The 21,361-nt window shown below is 42.7% G+C and overlaps 1 protein-coding gene across 5 annotated transcripts in view; it reads right to left on the reverse strand.

The window, feature by feature from the left end:
- Positions 1-3,831: 3,831 nt before the first annotated feature.
- Positions 3,832-21,361, reverse strand: part of agap3 (ArfGAP with GTPase domain, ankyrin repeat and PH domain 3) — a 134,691-nt gene continuing 117,161 nt past the window's right edge. For all 5 annotated transcript variants that reach the window (XM_080441228.1, XM_080441229.1, XM_080441230.1 and 2 more), the window contains 5 exons: positions 19,447-19,601; positions 18,538-18,628; positions 16,836-17,058; positions 6,807-7,062; positions 3,832-5,801 (listed from right to left, as the gene is read on the reverse strand). In XM_080441228.1, the coding sequence (XP_080297354.1) occupies positions 5,577-5,801; positions 6,807-7,062; positions 16,836-17,058; positions 18,538-18,628; positions 19,447-19,601 (950 nt within the window). In that variant the 3' untranslated portion in view covers positions 3,832-5,576. The remainder of the gene's footprint in view (positions 5,802-6,806; positions 7,063-16,835; positions 17,059-18,537; positions 18,629-19,446; positions 19,602-21,361) is intronic.

The following is a 21,361-nucleotide window of genomic DNA, read 5'->3' on the forward strand; positions in this document are numbered from 1 at the left end:
AATGTTCGGTTGTCAAAACACGACACCCCTGTTCATAAGTAATGTAGGTCTATCATGTTATCTTTAACCAGACGGGGTCTAATAACGGCATAGGCATAGCTTCCCTGTTGGCGTGAGACTTCAAGTGTCCATCTTACAATAAATGCACGAAACCTCTGTCCGCGTGTCTTTCACGTATCTTGAGAACCGTCCGTTCGACCGACTTCAAACTCAACGCGCCGATGACCTGCGGGAGTGCCGTGCCCGGCGTCGAGTTGGTCAGGTAGCCAGTTATCCAGAACCACCAATGATCCGATAAGCCCATATAGGCATATATGGAGATCTGGTTGTCCAGAACCGCCGATCCGACCGCTACGCCCATTATGGACATGCGCAATTACGCGTATGGGACTGACCGACTTCAAACTCGGCACGCACATCGGTGAGGACTCGAGGGAGTGCAGTGCCCGAGTCGTTCGGATAGGCGGTCCAGAATCGAGATCCGACCAATATGCCCATATACAGGCATATATGGAGATCCAGCTGTCCAGAACCGCCTATCTGACCGATATGCCATGGGCATATACAGATGACATCTGGGATCTCCATATATGGGCATAAAAGGGACACAGACAAGTACAACAGGTAATTAAATCTGACAATGGATACTACGGGTATTGCATAACATGCATTCCCAATTTGTATCGTTACCGAGTCGGCCGATGCCCAGAGTACATCAGATCACATGACCCAAGAGATAATGTGTACCGATTTGTGTTTTTTTTTGGACAGACAAAATTAGTAGGAGCAAAAAGTGTAAAATTAGAGTTATTGGCCAAAACGTTAAGTGGGCTGTTGTAGCGCCACCATGAGGCCGATGTGAAAAAATGGTGGAGGTTCTTCCTTGGCCTACTGTGAGAGTGCGTGCAAAGTTTCACAGCAATCGGAAGCTGTGTTCATGATTTATGGCATTTTGTGCAAAACGAGGCACTCATGCAAAGTTTGGAAGGCAATCATAGCCAATTGGAATGGAATGTGAGAAATCTGACAGATACGTCTTGATCACATGACTACAGAGATAAGGTGTGAGGTTTAGACAAAATCTGTAGGAATAGAAGCAAAGAAATTGTTTTGCAAAAATAGGTCTTGCCTTGCCTAAAATTGTTTGGCAAAAACAGGACGATTTTTTAAATGTGGGGCGGAGGTTCTTCCTTGGCCTACTGGGAGTGTACTTTCAAAGTTTCTCACAGATCGGTCCAGCGATGGTTGTGGCATTTCATGCAAAATGGGCCCCTCCAGCAAACTTTGAAAGCCAATCGTAGTCAATTGGAATGGAATCCAAAAAGTGTTGATCACATGGCTACAGAGATATGGTGTAGGCTACCAATTTAGGTGGTTTGAACAAAATCGGTAGTAGTAGCGAAAAGTGTTTTGCAAAATAAAAACACATGGCAGAAAACTTGTCAGGTGGAAATGGAGGTGGCATTTTTGAAGAGTTGTGCAATGATCCAAGGAATCCAAGGGGAAAAAATGACGCTGCGTTCATGATTTGAGGTATTTTTGTTCAAAACAGGCCACTCCTGCAAACTTTGGAAGCCAATCTTAGCCAATCAGGATGGAATCTGAAAAATGTTACAGATCCGTGACTATCACATGACTATAGAGATAATGTATACCGATTTGAGTGATATTTGGACCAAATTTGTAGGAGTAATATAAAAAATCACACCCTGTGTGAAGTGGGCGGTGTCTTGCTAGCAGCTAGCTAATCACAATACTGAATGGAGTCAACCAATCATGTACAAAAGATAAATACATTTATTGAAACACTCTTTATGATGGACGAAACCATAACTTGAAAAAAACAAATTTTTGGTTTTTTTCAAGTTATGGTTTCTTATATAGGGCTATGCACATGTGTCATGTGACACTGGCCAATCACAGTCCTGAATAGACTGTGATTGGCCAATCACAGCGCAGGATAATTGTACAAATTTCCTGGGCCCAGATCACAGCGCAGGAAAATGTACATTTTTCCAAATCTCACTTATAGGGGCGGTTTCACCGCCCAAAAATGAGTTTAGCAAAAATCGGTCTCCTGATCCTGGTAGTGATGGCAGATGTGAAAAATTTGGGGCAGAGTTTCTGCTCTGGCCATCAGGGAGTGTCCGTGCACAGTTTCACGCTGATCGAGCCAATGGTGCCAGATATTAGCTGGTCACAGATAAGACGGACACACACACACGGACGGACAGATGGACGGACGGGGACGAAAACATAGTCTCGGCCACGCCTTCGGCCTGGCGGAAACAAAAAGCACAGCTTCGCCAAAAATGTGCCTACTGGCAGCATGCAGATGGAATGGGCCACTGATTGTCTAGTGGTTTGCGATTAGACAGACAAACTTCTAGACAGCTCACTACAGTTTAACCATAAAAATGTTGGGTCCAGCAGCAAAATAAGCACAATAAATGTGACAAAGTGCTACACACATATTTGTTTATTTCCCAAATCCAGGGAAGGCTACATTGTTTTATTGGAGTGTTTATTATTAGGTCAACAGTCAGCCAAGCATCCAAGCATACAACAAGTAACTCTTTAGCTTTTGCTTTGTTTCACGTTCTTAACGGAAAGATAAGGAATTACAATAGGAAAATTAAACAAATAAAAACAAACAAAAAAAACCATATTTACATACTGCATTATAAATATGTCAAATGTACATCATTATACACCAGTACCAGTGATGGCCAAGCAATGTAGAAACATTGGGACCAAACAGAAGTACCTTACATTATGCTTAAAAGAAGAAATAAAAACATTTAAATATGGTTCATAGGTCGCGGTGAACTTGAAGTTGACCTATAACCATTAGAATTTGTTGGCCTAAGAGGAGTATGTCTTATGATAGAAGTACTGAACTAATATGTACACTTATACTCTCCCTTTAGGCTACTTTAAAGAGGTCCTTTTGAGGCAGTTTTCTGGGATTTTAGGGAAGGATATAAGACATTTTGTGGCACAGAGGGTTCAGGTAATCTCTAACAAGTAGGTATTTATTAACATATGTAGCTCCTCTTAGCAATCCTCTCAGACATTGAAATGTACCCAACCACTTAAAAACGTTAAAAAAAAAAGAAGCTGAACTGCAAGCTTGCAATACATTGTGAGCTTGTAGATCTGCAATGCTTTAATGTTTTTAATTATTTTCTTTTTAAATCTTCGCCACGCCTATAGTGACATGCCCAAAATAGGGAAGGCAGGTTGAAAGTAGTGAATTCACTGAAATACAGTATGCTGGTCCAATAGAGAATTCTACCACACAAGGCCATTGAAATTGTACAGTACCACTGCAACCAATTCAAACATAATCTGATGACATGCGTGTCTCAGCTATCAGTCTCTCTTACGCTCACCAGTTACCCTTACCTGACAACATATTCAATTTCTCTGGGCTTCAATAAACTAGAAATACTGGGGAATGCCATTTGAGTACCAAGTTGATACAAAAAGTTGATCTGTAAACATAAACCCTGCCATTGTAAACCGATATATGACCAAAAAAGCAAGTTTAAAATATTAAATGGCAGTTGAAGAAAGAAAAGGAAATTTGACAGAATATATTAGTGTCAATTCCCTCCGAGTGTATTTCTTGTTCGAGTCCCTCTCTCAGCTGAATGACGACTGATTTCACGTTGAATCAATGTTGAAGAGTGTCAATTCAGGTCATACTTTATATCCCTTCTTGTTCTTTTTAATCTCTAAATATCAGTTTTATTTCAAGTCATCTTAGTTTCTCGGATCCATTTGGTTATGTCCCTTTTGTTAGGTTGAGGTGATCGGAGGCTGGGGTAAACCCACATAAGTTTGAGGAAAAGGAGAAGGGACATTTTGTTTGACTCCCAAAGCCAGAGCAAGTTCACAATGTTCATATGAGGATAAGTTGAAGGAAGAATAAGTACTTTTTACAGAACTCTGTACATGAAAATACCTCCTACATGTTTGTTCATTTCTCCAGTGTCTTTTCTCCTATGTTCATGAACAGAAATGCCCATTCATTCTCTGCTGCAAAGAATTGACAGATAACACGCGCGCACGCACACACACACACACACACACACACACACACACACGTTTTGTTATACTTGTGAGGATGCCAAAAGCAATTGTACATGAATGTTAAATCTTTTAGCAAAACAAACCTTTGTTGCTTACGACCTCAGATCAGACGAGACGACCCTCTGAATTTAAGCATATTACTAAGCGGAGGAAAATAAACTAACAAGGAATGTAACCTGAATCTTTTCTTTATTGTAAGCCTATACTAAAATCATTTTTAATCCATAAAAACTACCATTAATCTCATGAGGACCAGGAAAATACACTTTTTGGGACATTTGGTGCTCATAAGTATAGCAAGACAAGCGCACACACACGCACACACACACACACACACACACACACACACACACACACACACACACACACTGTATGATGTACTTCACAGCAACAAAGCAAATGTGTTTGTGTGTACCAATGTTAGGGCTTCGACCAGAGGAAGTGAATAGATATTTCAATGCGCTTGTGTATCTGTGTCAAACAATTATCAACACACTCTTGTAGATCCAAAGGAAAAAAGAATATTTCAACAAAGATGTCATAATGAATTTCCTTCTTTCAATCAACCCTTTGAATGAATTTTGATTGAAGAGGCATCTTTACAAAGCTATGTGACTCAATGGTCATAAAACATATTGCCCCTTAATTCCTTTCTAATCATGTATGATTTGCAACAGGATCATAAGGGTGGAAGAGAAAATGGCTCACTTTCAACAAATGCTGTAGGCATTGTGCAATCAACTCTTTTATGACAAAACCCTTTTTCCTGTGAGTATTTGAATAATTTGTACTTCTCATTTATAATTGCCTTGCCTTTGTATATGAATAGTATGTCAAGAGTTTGATAGCTGCATTTAAGTCATATGTCATATTGAAGCCATAATAGCCATAGACATTGATGTAAACTATCATATAAGATTTTGTCCCTTTCCAACAAGACTGTGCCTCTTGTAAAACCAACTCCTAACATTATTATATCTGTACATTTAGGCTCGGAAATAAGGACATTTCACCTTTCGTATGCATTCAAGATCTGCTCGGTTTGGCTCCTGATGGCTCCTGACATGAGAGGGAAAGTTCAAGCATTAAGGAAATGCTTTTCGTAGGAGGGTGCGAATGCCGAAGTTATTTGGTTGATGCTTAACAACAAAAAGCTTAAAGCTGATCATGATCATTTCTGACCGAGATTCACCTCTGTGACAATAATATGAGCTAACCAGAACACAAAAATAACAATCATAATAAGTGGGAAAAACAAACAAAGAAATTGTACAGAGTCCACTGGGCGCACCAACCCAAACGCATACTCCTTCAGCGTAGTGGAATATCTGCATTCTGTCCATTACCACTGACTGGTCCACTGATTCTGGGCTACACTGTATGGAACAGAGGAGTAAGAGAAATCTGCTAGTAGATGGAGGTGGAATCACTGGGTAGTGTTTACAGCACACAACAGCTGTGTGTGGTCCTGTCTCCTCCTACATGATGCTGATGCTGCGGTTGAGCTCACACTGGGCGTTGTTGTTGTTGATGTTGGGATTACGCCGGCTCATGTTTGGGGTGGGCACAGAGGCCAGGCCACTGGTGTCGTTGGGGCAGCCATGTTGAAGCAAGATGTCGGAACATTCCTGGCTTCCAGCCCGCCGGGCGTATGACAAGGGCGTCTGGCCACGCGCATCCCGACTCGTCACATCCACGGCGTACTGTGAGAGGATATGGTATGAGACATTTTCAGAGACACTTTACATACATAATGTGGTTGTTATGTGTGTGAAAAGTACTTCCATTTCCCTTCAAGAACTTTCCATGAATTTTCTAAATAATGAATGTCAACTATATTACTGCTTGTCTCTAATGTATCTCAGCACCCATCGGCTAATCGTGATTTTTAAAAATGTTTATTTCATTATTTGCAGACAATTAGCCTCCGGGCCAATGGGCTAAAACTACATGTTCCAGTTTAGGTTCCGATCTAACCACTTGGACTGCTTTTTTCCCATCTACACCAAATCTCTTTGCCAAAAATAGCCGATATACAAGGTCACACTGTGTTGCATTGTGACACGTTGTGAGGTTGATCTGCTATTTTTGGTTAATGTTCCCCTCAGAATATGGAAGCTGGGGTTCAAGTGGTGAGCTCTATACGGCCACTTCCTCCATTCTAACGTCCATCTTTGTTTACAACTTGAGAATGGAGCTAACAGAAGTACTTTACTGAAGTATTATTATGTGGTTGGAGAGGTTCTGCTGTTGTCGCAAGAGGAAGTGGCCGTAACACTAAGCGGTTTTAGCCCACAAAATCGGCCACTGCCCATAGACAGATTATCCATCCTATATTAAAATTGGCTTAAGGGAGGACCGGCGGATGACTCAACCATAAAATGAGTTCCCAATGCAGCTACGCCCAAATATGGAGTGTGTTGTCTAACCTAAATGCGTCGTCATGGCATCTGGCACAAACAAATCAAATCAGTCAGCTCCATATAGGGGCACAAAAGGGGGCATGCCCATATATGGGCATATACTGATGACATCAGGGATCTCTATATATGGGCATAAAAGGGACAAGGACTGACAGATACAGAGATCTCTATATATGGGCATAAAAGGTGTCTGAACTCTAGTAAAATAAATAAACGATTACCCGATGGGTTCCGAAATTCTAGAACCAACTCTGACCCGACTCTTCACAGCAAGAGCCCACTCACCCAAATGAGCAGCTGTGTGATGACCACGTTGGCCATGGCACAGGAGAGGTGCAGTGCAGTGCGTCCGTCTCCATCCCCGTAGGTCTCATTAACCTCCTCCTTGGTACCGTGGGCGAGTAGCAGCACCACCAACCTCAGGTCATCTTCCACCACCGCCCGTAGCAGCTGCTGCCCCAGGGGCATGTCCGACTGGGGCAGCCCCACCAGGAACAGCTTTTGCTCATACTTTGCTCGTATCCAGCGCTCCTTTTCCTCCCTGGAGAGAGACAGAGAAGAAGTCTGAGGCGATGCAGGTCAGGCAGCACTGTGTCAGCAGCTAAGAACCAAGAGGCTAGAATGATTGAATTTGATTTAATGTTTGAATTTCAATTAAGAATGAGAAGCAGAGATAAAAAGTGAGATGAAAGTCAACCGGCACAAAAGGAAACATTTAGGTAAGGGGGATGACTATAGCAATCATAGGTTTCTTTTTTCTTTTGCCAGGAAAAAGCTAATTGAGGTTAAAAATCTCATTTGCAAGAGTGACTTGGCCTATAATAGATAAACAGCGGAGCAAGAAAGAAATGGGGGTCAAGTAACTGTCCTAAGAGAACATTAAGGCTCTTTTTCAATGCAGGAAAAGCCACCAAGTCTTTTTTACGATGAGAAACATAAGAGATGTGGTAGTTTAATCCATATAGGGTGTGATTCTTCTGGCTCTACCCCACTTTCCACTGACGGTGGCCCACAGCGATAGGGTTAAAGTCTAGCCAGCTTTGTAAAGGTTACACATTGTGAACAGCATGTCTGCTATGGACAATACAGCGGGGAGGGGGGACATGTTTTTATCAGCGCTGTCAGCCGTCAGTCTGAACTGGAGGATCCCCCCCACCATAAAAGAGATAGTGTGTCTCAGGGCCTCGTTTTCCCTTGGGGTTGGCTGGGCCCTGAGTCAGATCGATGGGGCTGAATGGCAGCCAGAGAGGGATGCAGGGATATGGGGCTCCTTCAGTTCAACCACGAAACAGAGAATAGACAGAGAGGGAGAGACAGGAAGAGAGAGAGAGGGGTGGGGGAGGCTCGATCCTCTACTGCCAGTCAGAATTCTATCTATTGCTCTTCATCTTGACCCCCCGTTTCTTTCTCTGCCCACACACAAACTGTCCAAAAATAAGAAAGAAAGAAAAAAAAATCAATATCAATACGTGAATGACTGAGCATGCCCAGTGTGGAGCTCACCCTGTGACCCCGTCAGTCGGCATGATAAGAGGAGTAGAAAGAGGCTGTTGTTTGGATTTGTGGGTGAGTGACAGAAAGAACAGCGTTTGTACGGATAGCAGCAAACCAGCCTGGCTGGTTAGAGTGACAAGGTTCCCGCGGGGCTCTCCGTTCATGGGCCTTGATACTGGCATCATCATGATAGACCGCTTACTTTCAGCTTGCACAAACAAACTGACAATCTAATTCACTTCAATTCCAATTCAGTCATGATCATGAGAAAAGATAAACTTACAATTTAGTAAAGTGGCAAATCCATATAAAACGTAATTGTATAATGTAAAGAAAATGTTACGCGCATGTTGTCACACAGTGGTATATCCGGTTGCTAAATACAGCAATATTGTCATTCTATGGTAGTCTACGACTGTCAATCTTCTTGTTATGTACTCGGCAGTAGCAAGTAGCTGTTGAGGCCCAGGGTCCCTTCACGGAGCTCTCCATCGTATACACCCAAGTCTGGCACTGGCCCTAACTGCAGAGGTTAAGTATCTGACGGAGCAGGGCCAAGCCTTTGTCAGAGGCCAAGCACAGTTTGATTAACTGCAAAACACCACCGGAAGCTCATAAAGCTGCTATTTAAAACACGTACCTTCAACTTTCACTGTCCATTATTAAAATAAATTTGAAAAAGGTCCAGTTTGTTCCGTTATTTTGAAATCCTGTAGCTATCGTGTCTCTCAGCTCATTGCTATATAAAAAAATAACGTAAGACCAGGCTTCTCAACTTTTGAATGCGATAGGGAATGTCCTTTTTCTCCCCCAAAGCATAAGCAAATCTTCTCTAAAGGGTGAAGTGTTGTGTGAACAACAATGTAGCCCTAATGGCAGGCAATTGGAGTGCCTAGGAGTTTTATGGTGTAAGTCCTCCATCAAACCCTACTCAGTCATTATGTGCGGACAAGCCTGTTAGCAAATCAATGGGCCTCAAAACAAGTGGATTGCTTAGGGTAGCAGGGGAGAGTCCTACCCACCCCTCTTGCTTCCAATGGAGGGAGGGATCAAGTAAAAAAAAAGAAGCATCTATTTCTAGTAAAAACGTCCCAAGTAGGATGTTTGAAAACTCAATATGCCTCACCGGTCGAACCTCAAGGAAAAAAATCTACAGCTTCGCACGGTTTGGTACAGATCTTAAGTCTAGAAAGGGGGGGAAAAATCACTAAGGGCTGCTGTCCAAAGTTTGCTTCAGAAAGCGAGGCCCTGAATGGGATGCCTAGTCTGTAGAGCCAAGTGAATTGATATGAGCTAAATGAGGCAGAAAGTTAGCACCAAGACATGAAACAAAAAGGGCTGAGGAGAACCATTAAGAAGATGTCAACTCTCAGAAAGGAACCCAGAGGATACTTTGTTAGCCTCTAATACAAAAATCGGCCCGAGGGACTCCTGGAAAAGACCTAAGCCCCATAATCAACCACATCTCTTTAGAGAGTCGGGGTTTTTAAAAAGGGAAAAGCAGCGAGGCAGGCAGTGGTTTTCGTAAATTCCTCAGCTGCTGCCACTTGAAAGCTGGAGTGTGAAAGGAAGTGAAATGGTAATCCCGCCTCTGTCTTTTGTTTGAATTAGAAAAACAATCCAAACAGAGGTAGGGTTTAGACAGTCGGGGGGGAAACCGAGACCCTTGAAAAGGACACTTCCTCACCGCAGGAGGAAGAAAAATAAAATCAGCAGATTTAGCATGTCAAAGCGCCAGGAGAGGAGAGGGAGAGTAGAAAGAGAAAAGGAAAGAAAACTTTCTCTGAGGGGGGGGGGGGGGGGTATTCAGGAAATCAAACCAATGGTTTCCTTCACACACACACATATACGCACGCACACGTACACAAAAACTTACAGATGTGCACAAATTCTAAAGCACATACTACACCATTTCACCACCTCTCTGCACATGCTTGTTCTAAATGTCTCTGTTGCTTGGGGGACAGCTGGCATCTCAAACCTCCCAATAAAAACCTCTGTCTTCGTCTCTTTGAACTAAACACAACTGGTGTTTGTTTCAGCATGGGAAGCATGAGCTATCTCACTGCAATCCTGGTGTTTCATTTCCCTTCTGTGACAATTAATTTGATACAAAACACTAAAACGTAGAGGATTTCTAGCGTAGAACTGGTGCCTCTTTTCATAGCATGGCAGCAGCGACAGCAGCAAACCTCAAGAGAAAGGCACCTTTTATAATTCTATTAGAGTTCCTTTCCTTCAATCCTGAGCTGAGCAATGGATTCTGACCCTGACTTAATTAAGTGGCAAATGGCGGAATGATTCTCCTAAACCCAGCCCACAGAGTCAAGAACACATGACTGCGTTCAAATAAAGAGGGACAAACAAGGATAATTAGTCAAGCCTGAAAGACAAAGGCAAATGGGAATTTATAGGGGAGGGGGGTGGACTGAGACAGAGAGGGTGGAGTTGGTGCTAAGAGTAGCCATAGAATGACCAATCCAACTGCCTCCAATAAAGGTGCATTGGTCCATATAGGAAGCGGAGGAGGATGTCCGTCCTGCCATTAGCCCATCTTTCCAACACATCCTTGGTCCTCCTAAACAATCAAAAGGTTTCCCCGGCTCCTCCTCCTCTTCCCCCCGCTTCAAAAAATTCACTGTGTGGACACATCAAATAGACGCACTGAGGGGAAGAAATGAGGGGGTGAGGGGGGCAGCCTAAACAGTCTTCACAGTGGGGGTGGGCAACTTGTAATGGACCGATTTCCCATGCAGCCAGCGGCTTCACTTCCACATATTGAGAGAGAGAGTGCGAGAGAGGGTGTGAGAGAGAGAGAGAGAGAGAGAGAGAGTGGGAGGGGGACAGGGACAGAGAGGCAGAAAGACACAGAATGGGGGCCAAGAGGAAAACGACAGAGGGGGAAAAAAAGAAGCACACACACCAGGGAAAGAAAGCTGGGCCCCAAAGCTTCAAAGGTTGCTAGGGCCGAGCAATGAAGGCGCAACACAGTAAACGGCACAGTAAAAGTGCTAAATAAGACTCCCCATGGTCGACGGGGTACAGTTTAGACATGTTATCCTCTGCTCTAAGGAACAACAACTGTAAAATGACTCAAATAGCGAATATATCTGGATTTCAGATATATATACGCTTGTTTGTTCTTTTTCCGCTGTTTCGGGAATATTTGGCCGGAAAGACATGCAGTCACTCAGACCCGAACAGCGAGGTTGTTTTGTGGAGCAGCAGCTTTACAGAGAGGTTAGCAGGAGAGCATCTGGGTGCCGTAGGCAGAGGGATGAGTTGAATATATTGTGACATTAATGAGGTTGTCAGACTCTTCATGATGGAGTGGCTGTGTTTTTGTGCCAGCAAGACTAACACCCTTAAACGCTCACGCTGTTAACCCTTGCTGAACCCGCCCCTCGCTGACAAAGAGGGGACAATAATACATGCAGGCCTGCCTTACATGCACACATGCTTGAAACCCTTGTTCCTATGGAGTAAGAGATTATCGCTATTAATCGACCACACTTCATTCAGACCCAGGCTTGGATTATCAGCGTGGCAAAATAACTGCAAGATTTCTTTCTATAATGCATTTATACTTTTGTGATAATTGAAACAGCTTCACATACCTATAAATTTGACCAAGTTCGAATAACATATCAGACCTGTCACTGTGTCTACCTGGCTTTAGAACCCTGTGGCATGTGGGTAATTAGCGACTGTGGCATCAGTTCTCCCACACAGGGCTAATTACTGACCTGTGGGTTTCATTTAGAGAGAGAGCGAGAGAGAGTGAGAGAGAGACATGGAGAGAGAGAGAGAGAGAGGGAGGGTGGGGGCTTTAGCTGGAAAGACCTAGCCGTTCATTTGTCTAAATTAATTACCCCACCTCCACCAGGGCTCCTGGCAAGGCCAGCTATTCTAAAGGCTCTTCAGAGAGTTGGCATTGCAGCACCCCTAACCTGTGAGTAGCCCTGGAGCCGCGCTCCGCGGTTCGGGGACTGATCTTCAGGACGGAGACGGGTGAGCTCATTATGGCGACACCCCAGAACCTACGTTCACAGGTTCCCACAGCGTCTCGTGGCACATCGGCACCAGCAACAGCTGGGAAGGAACGGGCCAAGAAAGCTGCTGCACGGAGCGGAGAGAGTTAAAACTAGCAGCAGGTCCGGGGTTTGAAGAGGTTAGTGGTGTGATTCATTTTTATTACCGTGCAGCCCCTGCAGGCGGCAGGAGTGGCAAATTATTTCTGAAACAAAGTGGAGGGCTCTCATCAGAGCTATTACCTGCCTGTGGCCGTCGGCAACGCGCGGAGCCCACAGAGGGTGACAGTGAGAGGCCCGCGTCAATGAGGGATAGCCGTCCACATCCGTCCATGCTCCAGGACATCTCCCCCAAATGAAAACCGCCATGTGTGCATTTGTGTGGGTGGGTGCGCGTGTCGTGTGTCCGGCAGAGGCTGAGGTTAGAACGAGCAACTGGACAACCCCAGACCCTCCCCCCCACCACTCTCTCTCTCTCTCTCTCCGTCAAAATACTCAGTGGCACATTTTCTATCGGGAGCATGCCAAGCAATTAGAGGTGGTGTGCAAGACAAGACGACTGCCAGGCGCTAATTAAAAGAACTACTCCCCTCCAGTTTGCGGACTAGAAGTTCAGGGTGCGTGGCTCCTGCAGATTTATGGGTGGGCAGATATTTGTGGCATGATAATCTATTGACTTGCCTGCACCTTTTAGGCTCAGACATGAATTTTTATGTGTTCTATGAATGCTGTGTGATTGATATACTGTATCATCTGTGATTTACTTGTAGCCAGGCAGGCAGAGTCTGACCTCTGCTTCTATTGTTGTCCTCTGTACAGTGCAGAACTATATTGTGTGTGTGTGTGTGTGTGTGTGTGTGTGTGTGTGTGTGCGTGCGTGCGTGCGTGCGTGCGTGCGTGCGTGCGTGCGTGCGTGCGTGCGTGCGTGCGTGCATATATATATATATATTATATATATACACACACATATATATATATATATACACACACATAAATATAATGGCATCTACACATTACAACGCCTGCAATCAGCATGATGTGGACTAATAATTTCAGTGTTGCTGCGTGCATCTGTGTACGACAAATCTATATGTTGTATTCTTTCCATTCAGAATATCATAAGCTAAACCAATCTTGTGGATGAATGCCTCTTAACTTAAATCTCAAAGAGATGGGGGTAAAACTAGTCTTGCAGTAGACATTCAATCAGATGCTGAGTTCATATTCAGGTAGTTACTGAATCGTTTAGATTAGGTGTCACTAATGTTTAGTGGGAGGTGGGAGCCGTACACTGGCTGCCGAGGTGCCATCACAAAGCTGCTACATGTCACCCAAGTGACACAATTAAAATCAGGCTTCTCAAGACGAGAGCATCCTATATGGGAGGTATAGTGTGATGGTTTATGAGTTGTAGGAAAGTTAGAATAAACGCACCCTATTAAGTCGCTTATAGCTTAAAAGGACCATACCAGCTTCAATACATTGTCTTTCCTTAGCTTTGGCGATATCTCGTACATAAACAGACCATTTTCCTGTTCCAATTTCCTACAAAGTCATTAAAACGTTACTAAGTTTACCTAAGTAATTGAGTCAATGTTGGCTAAACATCATTGCGCAGTTAATAAGTCCCATTTGAATTTCATTCGGAAATCTATCTTTTCTCCAGGGACCATTTTCAGCTAGACTCTTCAAATGAAATGAAGTGAAATGTATGGAATCCAGTGGCTTCCTTGAAAATCAAACAAACCATGGTATGCTTTAGAAAGTGGTCTGCAGTATACCGTGAGTCAGTCAATGGGCTAAACATGCCAGACCACCGGTATGATTCTTTAAATAGCATTAATACACCGTCACAGTAACGTCTTCTGTCCTGAGAAAATGAAATAATTCTACAAGACAAAATATCACCTACAATTTATTTACTATTTAGACATGTAGCTGTCTTATCTTACAAGTGCAAGATTAGAGTAGCCTACATGTAAATGGCATGAACCCTAGTCAACAAACGACATGGTAAAATGTTTTAATTTATGGTCAATGATCAAATACATTCTGGTAACTATTAATATGTACACAACAGCTATTATTTGTTGAGAATTAACTATGCCATCATCAACAAGCTTTCAGAATCAGAATCAACTTCACAGCTAGGTTTACAGGTGTAAAGAAGTGGGTTATTTTCCCGAAAGCTCCATCATTCAGATTTACTGTTTGACAGCGAAAAAAACTAATGGCGATCAGGTTACAGTATTAAGATCTGAATTTCTTTTTTGGACAATGAAGAACCTCAATGCCTGAGGCCACCCAACACAGACAGTTGTGGGAGAGAATTCAACATCAATAATCTTTCATCAAGTCTGTTTGGAGTACCTCGCCCCACATACCATTCAATAAATAACTGTAGGCCATCACTCAATTCAGAACTGACCAGAGTGGGGAAGGATGGATCAGGAAAAAGATCTGTCTAGACTGGATAAAACAGCATGATGTGTATATACCTAGATACAGTCTATTGTGATGACTTTCTAAAGTTGCATACGGTTAATTTAATTCTATTGGCTGAAGATGGCTTCAAATGTGTACATGAACATCTCTTTGCAAAAGCTTGCAACCGTAGAAATGAAACTGTGACCTGCAATGATGTAGAGCAGGCAGTATAGCCTGGAGGTGCTCCATTGATAATGGATAGAAAATTGACTGTGCTGGCTTGTAAATGTTTTGGTTTGAATGCCTATATTTGCGCTAGTCTAATCATAGAATGCTGTATACTCCATTCTTCAGAAAAGAATGGCCTAATCTATGCTCCCTCGCTCAACAGCATAGCAGATCTATAAGCTCACGATGTGTCGCAGTGCATTGCAGATCGGCATTTGGCAATTTTCTGCATGTGTCACTGTCACATGACGAAGTATAAATCACACATAGTAAGTAGCAATCATGGTAACTATCACAATCACAATTTTGACAAAGTGAGTTTAAGTTCAGCAATGTTTCAATAGTGTATTAACCCATTCAATCCAGAAGTGCATACTGTGTCACTTTTGATTTTTAGCCATAACCATTATTTTATACTTTGGGCTATTCAAAAATAGCAGATCTACAAGCTCATAACGCGCTACGAGCTTGTAGATTTCTATAATAATAAACTTTTCTTTTTTAAATCGTGAAAATATATATATATTTTTTAAAGCGAACATTTTTAACTAAAATCTTTGCTTCTGGAGATTCAAAAAAAATTGTTCAAAATCCTAACAGGTTCTTTTTTGGAAAAGAAATGATGTTGCTATACATCAGTGGTTCTAAAACTTTTGTCAAGGACCACCCAAAATGATATGCATTTGTCCGCGGACCACCCCATCTCAAATACTTTATTTTGTTCCAGGGCAGGGACCCCCCAGAAGCAAAGATTTTTAGTTAAAAATGTATATATTAAAAGATTTGCACACATTTTCACGATTTCTTTTTTCAAAAATTGCAGGTCTACAAGCTCCCTGCTATGAGCTTGTAGATCTGCTATTTTTGAATAGCCAAAGAAATCTAAAATGACACAGATACGTTCCCGGATTGAACGGGTTAACGTCAACAGACAATACCCAGAAGAGACCCTGAAGACCTGTCCTCCCTGTGACAGACAGAGTGATGACCAAGCCCAGAGTGATGGATACATGACAGCACAGGTTGAGGCCTGAGGGCCTGGCCATCGAGGTGGGCTTTAACCATAATGGTGCGCTTAATTATGTGCACAGAGACACAGCAGGTCGTTATTCAGACACAGGGACGCTAGGCCTCACCTGTCACCCAAGAGATAAACAATCATAGTACCACATCTGGGTGCCTCTGTAGAGAGGGACATGGACCGGGGAGGTGTAACTTTAGGTGGTATGTAAGGACCAGGGTATAATTTGGGGAATGTGGAACTCTCCCTTGTTAGATTGCGTACAAGTATTTTTAGGTGACTGTAGTTTGTCCAGGACACTGCTTTTTGTGAGAGCATTGGAGATAATTTGAATGAGTGCTCTGTACACACACAGTCAAATGGAGAGTTTAAGAATGAACACGGTCAAATGGAGAGATTAAGAATGTTCACACAGTCAAACTGAGAGATTAAGAATGTTCACACAGTCAAACTGAGAGATTAAGAATGTATTGTACACAGTCAATTGGAGAGTATCAGGAATCTAAAAAGTATTGTGCATTCATTCAAACCCTGCTGTAAGGAGTGGAGTCTGGAGGAGTCAGTGGCTTAACTGGCTTGTGGGTTATTAACTCTTTCTCCCCATTACCGCACTGACATGTCAAGTGACCAGCTTGATTTATCCGGAACAAGTCAGGGCATTTAGCAGCTAGGTGCAAAATGATGTCACACGCAACACCCTTTTCATGAATTATGGGTTTAAAGAGGAGACAGAGATGGCATACAAGACAGGGGCCACAGTGAAGAAAATATAGGGCAGACTGTCAAAAAAAAAAGAAAAACTGAGGGAAGACAGACATCATGGAATCGATGGAATGTGAACTAAATTTATAAAAGAAAATGCATGAAAACTAACAAAGAAAAAATAAAAGATAATCAGCCTACAGAGTAAAATCCATATGTTATTATTTTTGTTCAATTAAAATGTTTCCAATTTATCCATGTAACTCTGAGCGTGTACAAGTGGAACAAAATGGACCCGAAAGGGTCGAATTGGTTACATTTGTATCAGAGCTCAGAGTTAAATGAACACTGAGGATTTCACTGCTTTGACGAATAGCACCTGTTTTCTTTGATCGTGAACAGAGGACTAACCTGGTGCAGTCTGTGCCAGGCTTGGAGTAGTCCTCCAAGGCCCCCTCCCACACGCTGTTGGCCATGGCGTTACCGATGGCAGCCATCACCATGCTGAGCTCCACTGGCCAGTCATCCAGATCTAGGGAGCGGACGCGAGACAGGTGGGTGCCCAGGTTCCGGTGGATCCCTGAACATTCGATGCAGATCAAGGCACCCAAATTCAAACTGGCCCAGTCTGGGTCTGGATGTTGAGAGATTGAGAAGGTAGAGAAACAGATGTGACTTAAGTTCAGATATCCATTGATTCACTACAAGGACGCACCATCGCAGTGTTTTAGTGTGTTCTCTCAATTCCACTCAAGCGCTAATAGAACATCTTGTCGGCAGAGATTTCCAAGCATTGCGAGCCGAAACTGTCGCAGTGGATGTCCTACGATATGGGTGTGTCAGCAGTATTCTACTAACAATGTTCAAGTTTGACTAATGGAAGCCATATCTAAACAGCAAAGAGATATGACATCCCTCTCTTCCCCTTTTACTTGGAGAACCATGTGGACTGGATAGGGTCACGCCACAAAATGGTGAAATAAAATGCAATAGAAAGTCAGCTGTTCTTGTTGTGAGGTTGTCCCTTTTTATTAAGCCCATCTTTTTAGTCTGTTTTGTGAGTTATTCCTCCACAATATGGACCAAGTTCAACGTAATGGCTCTACTTTTTGGATCTCTGAGGAAACGTCCTTGTTAAATATCGGTTCTGTGTTGGCTATGCTGCACTGCAGCCTCCCCAGGAAGAGACATTTGAAAAGTATTGTACACACACACTCCCTGGAGGCCAGAGCAGAACCTCTGCCCCAAATATCGGCACCAGGAGGCCGATATTTGCTAAACACATTTTTTGTCCAAACATCACGCAAATCGGTACACATGATCTCTATAGTCATGTCATCAAGATGGACCGGATTTGTCATATTTCATCCTGATTGGCAAGATTGACTTCTACTACCTGGCCTGATTTCTTGTTGATATCTAGTAGGGTCAGTAAAGATGTGCATCAAGACACTATGCAATGACATTTTGTGTTAATTTACGTCATTGTGTCATTTACATTCTGTAGATTGCTACAAAGGAATAAATAGAATTTGGGCTTAAAGTTCTACTTTAAACCACTAAAAGCAAGCAAGGCAAAGTGATGTGCATTGTCTATCTGTCCTCTTCTCCATTCAGCACCAGGCACCGGGGATAGCGCCCGCAGAAATGTGCCCTCACACACCACCAACACCCACACACTACCTAGGTAGAGAGCACAATAATAAATTAAAACTAATTTGCCCTATCGTACCCCTAGAGACATGGCACCCAGGGCAATTGCCCAGTTTGCCCAGCACTTGCCAGCCCTGCTTACGGGTCCATTTGGTTACATTTGTAGCCTGCATTTCTAACTTGCAATCCGTAAGATTTATGTCCCCTCCAGGATTCGAACCCAGGCGCAAGCCCTGAAATTCCTACTGCTGATCTAATATTACACTTTGAGTTTCATGCAATACCTCTTGTCAGCCAGTAGTGAACCTACAGGATCTAAATGTCTCAATACAAGAGCAGGGAGACCAAACAAAAACAAAACGTTATGCATGATTTTACTGTGTACATAATAGAATGCATGTTTATTTCAAATTCTGCTCTAACACTTGAGCCAAGTGTGGAGGGGAAGTAGTGTACTCACTGGGTGCATCACAGTCCACACAAAAGCTGTTCCCCCTCACGTTCCTTACGGATTGCATGGCCACCGCGTCACTTTGGCTGCCTAACCGAGACTGCAAGAAATGAAGGAAGAGAGCTGGAAGTTATCACCACATTAAAGGAAAGATTAAGAGCAGGCACACAATCATTGCTGGCTTCAAATTACAGAGAAAATAATAGAAGGAGATAAAAGGAAAAAAATGCATATTTTTCAAAAAGCTTCGAGGAGAAGAGCGAGACGGAGGAGACGTATGAATATGAAAATGAGGTGCTGTCTCCCCAGCACACTGACACAGGCCGTGTTCTAGCTCTGATATCTGTCAGTTCTAATAAGAGATCTCCCACACTGCACTGCACCTGTCTGACAGCCTCCTGCATGAGACAGCTTGAAGGGGTGAGGAGAGGAGAAGGGCAAGAGAGAGAGAGAGGGGGAAAAGAGGAAGGGAAATGTAAATGAGGCAACAGGAACAGGCGTGTGTGCTATTCCGAAACCAATTTTGGGGGGGAACGCTCGTTTTGGTTCACTCAACGTCCTGCGTATATGTGCAAGGTTTTAAAACAAAAGCACTTGAGATTTGAGAACAAAGCAGGTGCGCTGACAGTGCGGCCTTCAAACCCGTGAGGTGCGCCAGAGTGAGCCACCAGGTGAGTCGGTGCCCGTGCCTTGAACACGTTGACGAGTGCTCTCTTCGTGTTGGCAGGGTGGGGTGGAAGGATCATGTTATCACGTGAACCAAAATGAACACTCCCCCTCCGTGCATTCAGTCAATCAGAGCGATTTTCAGTTGCATACAAGGGAGGATGCTGGAGTTAGCCTGTGATATCTCAGAGTTCTTCTGGTTTCGTCTAATATCGATCTACAGTACTATCTCTTTGGTGTCTAATGGCCCACCTTGTTCTTCATGCTCTCGCAGGACTGCAGGCTGGCAAAGATCTGGTTCTCGATCTCCTGGACCCACAGTTCCCTCTCCTCGAACGTCGGTGCCTCAAAGTTCCACGTCTGGCCGGTCAGTGACACGATCATGAATTCAAAAGTATCGTCTAGCTCTGGGAAAACACAAATCAAACAATGATGCGATAAGTAGGGCTAAATCCAATACATTCCGAGATCCGAAGAAAATGTTCTCCCTGCCCGCCACGTTTTCACGCACCGCATAAAAAAATGTAAGTACTGTACAGTACATCCTGCGCTGAATTTGTCTTTTTATCCGTTTCTGTGTATGTAAATGTATATTTCTAAGCAAATCACTTAGTTACACCAACATTGGTGTAACCAGCACAACTGTGAAGCAGTTTGTTTATGTTTATTGATGAAACTAAGAAAGATCACAGCAAACCAGAAGCAGTTAAGATCACTTACTTCTGGGTTTGGCAAAGAAAATAAATGTAATAAAAAAATTCCCTCAACAGCGCCCCTGCAGCTTGAACAGGTCATTTATCATTGCAGCTGAAAAAGACCAGAATAGTTTTTTGAGCTAATAACTTTTAAAACACGTTTGAAGGACCATAACAAATCAAACAAACCATTTAAAAAAACATAATAACAGCCATTTTAAATATTACTAAGACCTTCTTCTGTATCAATACTTCTGAGCAATAATTATCTGCTCTTCAGTCCCGTGGCTAATATGAATTCATGTGGTAAGAACAATCACAATGTGTGGTAAACAAGTCATTAAGTAAGTGTCTGCAACGTTAACATTTTGTGCTTGTATTGAGCAGTAGAGGAGCCTTTCAGTTGTGGGGAGGCTTTAGTATTGGGTTTGTTCATGAGAAGTACAACATTCCATAAGTAGGGCCTACCTTTGAAATTTTGCTTATACGCTTGTAAATAACAGATATATTAGCACAGACATCAATAACATGCAATGTTTCATGTTCTGAGATTTAATGCAATTGCACTTCTGTTCCACTTCAACTCAGGACCCAGTACCTTTGGGACTATATATTTTATTCGTAATTCCTACGTAATTATGTAATATACCAGCATTGATATTTGATATAACACAACATTGATATTTTTGTGTCTTTTGTCCACACAAGATCTTTCTATGAAACACATATCTATAATGCATTATAAACATACTTACAATATATAATATAATTCATTATAATCTGCTTATAACACTGTACAAATATGGTTATAAGCACACACACACACACACACACACACACACACACACACACACACACACACACACACACACACACACACACACACACACACACACACACACACACACACACACACACACACACACACACACACACACACACACACACACACACACACACACACACACAGCTAAACCCTTGCAAGCCACACTTGTAACAAAATCACCCTAAAATAGACATTGGAAATTCAAATCTCATAGAAAACATATATGTCATTGTGACAGTCAATAGCAGAACAAAGAAGTGCTGTTCACTATAGAAAATGTCAGTTTTGTGGATTTAGAGGTAAAACAAAGTTATACATTGACACCAATGGGAGAACAGTAACTCATCTTGGGATTTCATCTTGGGATTTAAACGTTTTAAATTGTTCATGCAATTTAAATTTGAAGGCTAGTATTCACTATTTGGGTTGATTTGTATCCGTTCACAGTTCCCCACTTTTTCAGGTCCAGTTGGAAGCCTATTTGGTTTAATAGATTTCCAGCCTCTCCACAGGCTGTGGGGTATTAGTGTAATTCACTGCTCATCATTAACTAAGCTTTATGAAAATGTCACCTGTCATCTTGAGCAAAAGGTCTGACACAACATATGCTATAACACATGTCATAATGCCTCTTCTGTTCAGAAGC

The sequence above is a fragment of the Gymnoscopelus braueri genome, assembly GCF_963280865.1.
Source record: "Gymnoscopelus braueri genome assembly, chromosome: 10".
NCBI classification, from domain to species: Eukaryota; Metazoa; Chordata; class Actinopteri; order Myctophiformes; family Myctophidae; genus Gymnoscopelus; species Gymnoscopelus braueri.